General features: G+C 46.9%; 1 protein-coding gene across 1 annotated transcript in view; it reads right to left on the bottom strand.

Annotated features, from left to right (window-relative positions):
* The window catches only part of LOC119417779 (ski oncogene), a 61,332-nt gene extending 59,965 nt beyond the window's left edge, over window positions 1–1,367 (bottom strand). The window contains exon 1 of the mRNA XM_037685062.1: window positions 468–1,367. Within this exon, the coding sequence (XP_037540990.1) occupies window positions 468–1,367 (900 nt within the window). The remainder of the gene's footprint in view (window positions 1–467) is intronic.
* Window positions 1,368–3,626: the final 2,259 nt, after the last annotated feature.

Here is a 3,626-nt window from a genome sequence, read left to right as displayed (position 1 = left end):
CAAACAGTAGCTAAAACCAAGACCAAAACATAGCTAAAATTAGAGCTAAAAGCCAAAATTGTGAAAACAGTAGCTAAAAGCGAAGACTAGAAAATCAGGATCTAGCTTGTTTAGGCTCCGATATCCACGTGCAGGAGACAACGCTGGTCTGTTTGTTAGCAAAACATGTAAAGCACCACTGGCCAGATGTTCCGGAAACAGCTTTAGGAGTCAGGCTGATTCAAGATGGCCGCCACAGCCAAGTGGCCCTTCCAGACACAACTGCGGCTGCGCATCAGGTCATTGTAGGGCCGCTGGCCGGAGACTCGGGGTGGTAGTAGTGGAGAGTCATCTCCAGCGCGCACTCTGAGCGCTGACACCTCGCGGGCGACATGCATCCTGCGCGCTGACGCACGCGGAGAGACGAGCACGGAGCACAAAAAGCCAAAGCGGCAGAGGTTCTGGAGGTCCGGAGCGGACCCACTCACCCTGGACGAAGCTTTCCTCTTGTACTTGTTGGAGAAGTCGAACTTCTCCTTGAGCTGGTCCAGGAGCTGCTCCAGGCGGAACCGCTCCTCCTCGCCCGTGTAATCCTGACCCAGGAGGATGTACGCCCTCCAGTTGGCCGAGTCGAACCCCCAGTGGCAAGTCCGGTTCTCCTGCGCCTTGTGGCCGTGCACCACGAACTTGTGCGTGGGGTACATGAGTCTGCAGTCCGCGCACTGGATGCACGCGGCGCTCGGGCTCGTGTACAGCTCGGGCACGAACAAGCCCTTGCACTTGCCGAAGCACTCGTGGTAGACCCTGAAGCTGCGCTCGGTCCGCTGCAGGTCCAGGGACCCGGGGTTCGGGTCCTTCTTGCAGCGGGGCGGGAAGGCGCCGCCGTGGATCAGGGCGTTGCAGAGCCGCTCCGAGTCCGTCTTGGTGATGAGGCCGCAGGACGGCGCGGAGAAGGGCAGGATCCCCATGACTTTGAGGATCTCCAGCTGGTCCGCCGTGCAGCGCGAGCAGTACACGTGCAGCTCGTCGCACACAGAGTTGATCTGCTGCAGGCTGAAGTCCCGCAGCACCGAGTTCAGGATCTGCGGGAGGCACAGCCGCTTCTCCCCGCCGACCACGAAGCAGGAGATGGTCTCCCCCTCCAGGACCGTCTCGCACCTCTCCGTGGAGCGGTCGGACGGGATGAAGAGCGGGCCGGGCATGACGGGCGGCGGCAGGTGCTGCAGGACGGGCTCCAGCTCCTTACCGTCCTTCTTGAAGAGGAGCTCGTGCTGCCAGCGCGCGGAGAAGGCCGCCGGCCCGCCCAGGGAGCTCATGGAGCTGATGTGGAACTGCTTGAGGGTCTGCTGCAGTCCCGGGTGAGGCTGGAAGCGACTTATAGCCTCCATGGTTCCGGTCCAACTTTGGAAATCCTGCGTCTCACTGAGCGAATCTCAGCGCGGAGAATCCACGGCGTCCCAGGAGTGACAAAAAGTGCGAAACGCGTCATCAAACATCCATTTAATTCAAAATTTAACAGTCCCGGACCGGAGTTCCGTCGCTCTTCCGATTCTTTAGTTCTTTGATCACTTCGGACGCCGACCGGCAGGACTGTCCATTTCCGAACCGAGCCGGGTCTGCCCGAACTCCAGAGCGGCAAAAAGTTCCGAGCGACACGAAAACCAGAGCAAAACACGGCGCTGGGTCCAGTAAAAAGTCCTGGTTTCAGGTACGCGGCGGTCCGGTCCGTCTCTCTCCGCGGCTCGCTGGGACTGAGGCGGCCGCTGGCGCGCGCTCCCTCCTCCCTCTCTCCGCCTCGCGCTGCCTCTCTCTGACGCCCCTCCCCCCGCAGTGTTTGTCTGGCTCCGTCAGCCAGGAATGTGAGTGACTCTGCAGGCCGGCTCTTCCAGGAACGAGCCGTCACCCCCCACCACCGCACACATACAACGCGCATGCGCACACACAACCAGGGAGACGAATTAATGCTGCGTTCAGAAGCAGCAGGATTTTTTAACTTTTAGTTTACAGTATGTACAGCATTGCCAACTATTTACCGGTTGTTTTAATATTTTATTTTAAATGTATATTCCATTATACTTACTTTTTTGTATATGTGTTTTATTTAGTATATTTTTAATGCTGTAGTTTACTAAAATTGTCTGATTTTAGACTAACGTTTAATGATGAATCTGAAGCTTTTGAGTATTTTATTTGCTTATCTTCATTTTGTCTTGCATCTATGAGTCGGGAGATTCTCTTTTTTTAATTTGGTTGTATTTTGTTATGAATTTTATATTCAAGTTAAATAAAAACATAAAATATAAAAATCAAGCCAGTTTGTCCTTTTTAAACAATGATTTATTCAAGTTTCTTTGATTTCCTGCTTTCTTTGGTTTTTGATTTTGCCACATTTTATATTTTTATCGACCAGAAGAAACCAATAATTGTCATATGAAAATTATTATTAACACACATTTTATTAAAAGCAATTAGGTTTTTTTTACATTTTTGTTATATTTTATCACATTTGTTTAATTACTTGTTGAATGTAGAGCTGAGTACATTGAACCCGTTTGATTTGAGGTTATTAATGAAAATGAGGAAATAGAAAATGTATGATCATTTTTATATTTAATGTTTTCTCTTTTACTTATTTTGCCTTTAGTACAGCTTGGAGGCAGGTGGTATTGTTTTTGTTTTTATTTTGATGTTTTTTATAGCTTTTATATAGTTTTGTTAATGTTAAGCTCGACATAATAAAAATGCACCAACTGAAAATATGTTTTACTTTTTTATTCAAGCACTGAGTATTTGTTTGTCTCTCTAATATTACAGTATTTAGTTTGCTGTATTTATTTTAAGCAGTTTTATTTTGTTATATTTTGTCAATATATAATAGTTTCTGACCATATGTGCTCATTTGTTGTCTGTTAGCAAAATATCATGAGCCGCTGGACAGTTTTTTCCCTGAAAGTAGCTAAAGTGGTTTGTGTGTGTAACTGTCAGGTTTACAGATCTGAGGGTTAGGTTGTTGTGGTAGTAGCTGAGAGTCATCCTCAAAGTGGACACCTGAAGCAGTTGGAGCTGAAGCATCTTTAAAGTGCATTCCCACTTTTTAAAATCTGTGCGCAGCTTTGATTTACATGGCAGAGCTGCAGGAATCCAGATTGTTGAAGTTGCCAGCTTTCCCAGGGTTCCTGAATGCATCAGAACATAATCCTTTGGCTTTAGTTTGTGAAGGAGAAGAAGAAGAGCAAGAAGAGGAAGATGTTTAGATTTTAACAAAACTTTATTTACACAATAAGTTAACACAACAGTGTTAAACAAGGTGATCAGGACAAGCTTAAAAGGAGGATGAGGAGGAGGAGGAGGAGGAAAAGATGAAGGATGGGGAGGAGGAGAAGATGGGTGGTGTTTTATGAGACATATTTCTCATTAAGAGGAAACAACTCGTTTCATCAGTTCTTCTCTGAACGTTCTGAAACTTTGATTGATTGATTGATTTCACCATCAAAAACATTGAATCTGTTGATTTCACCATCAGAAACATTGAATCTGTTGATTTCACCATCAGAAACATTGAATCTGTTGATTTCATCATCAGAAACTTTGAATCTGTTGATTTCACCATCAGAAACTTTGAATTTGTTGATTTCAACATCAGAAAC

Source organism: Nematolebias whitei, chromosome 11 (assembly GCF_014905685.2).
Source record: "Nematolebias whitei isolate Nwh7 chromosome 11, NemWhi1, whole genome shotgun sequence".
NCBI classification, from domain to species: Eukaryota; Metazoa; Chordata; class Actinopteri; order Cyprinodontiformes; family Rivulidae; genus Nematolebias; species Nematolebias whitei.
The sequence above is the reverse complement of the archived record's forward strand: the minus strand, read 5'-3'. Positions and strand labels throughout refer to the sequence as shown.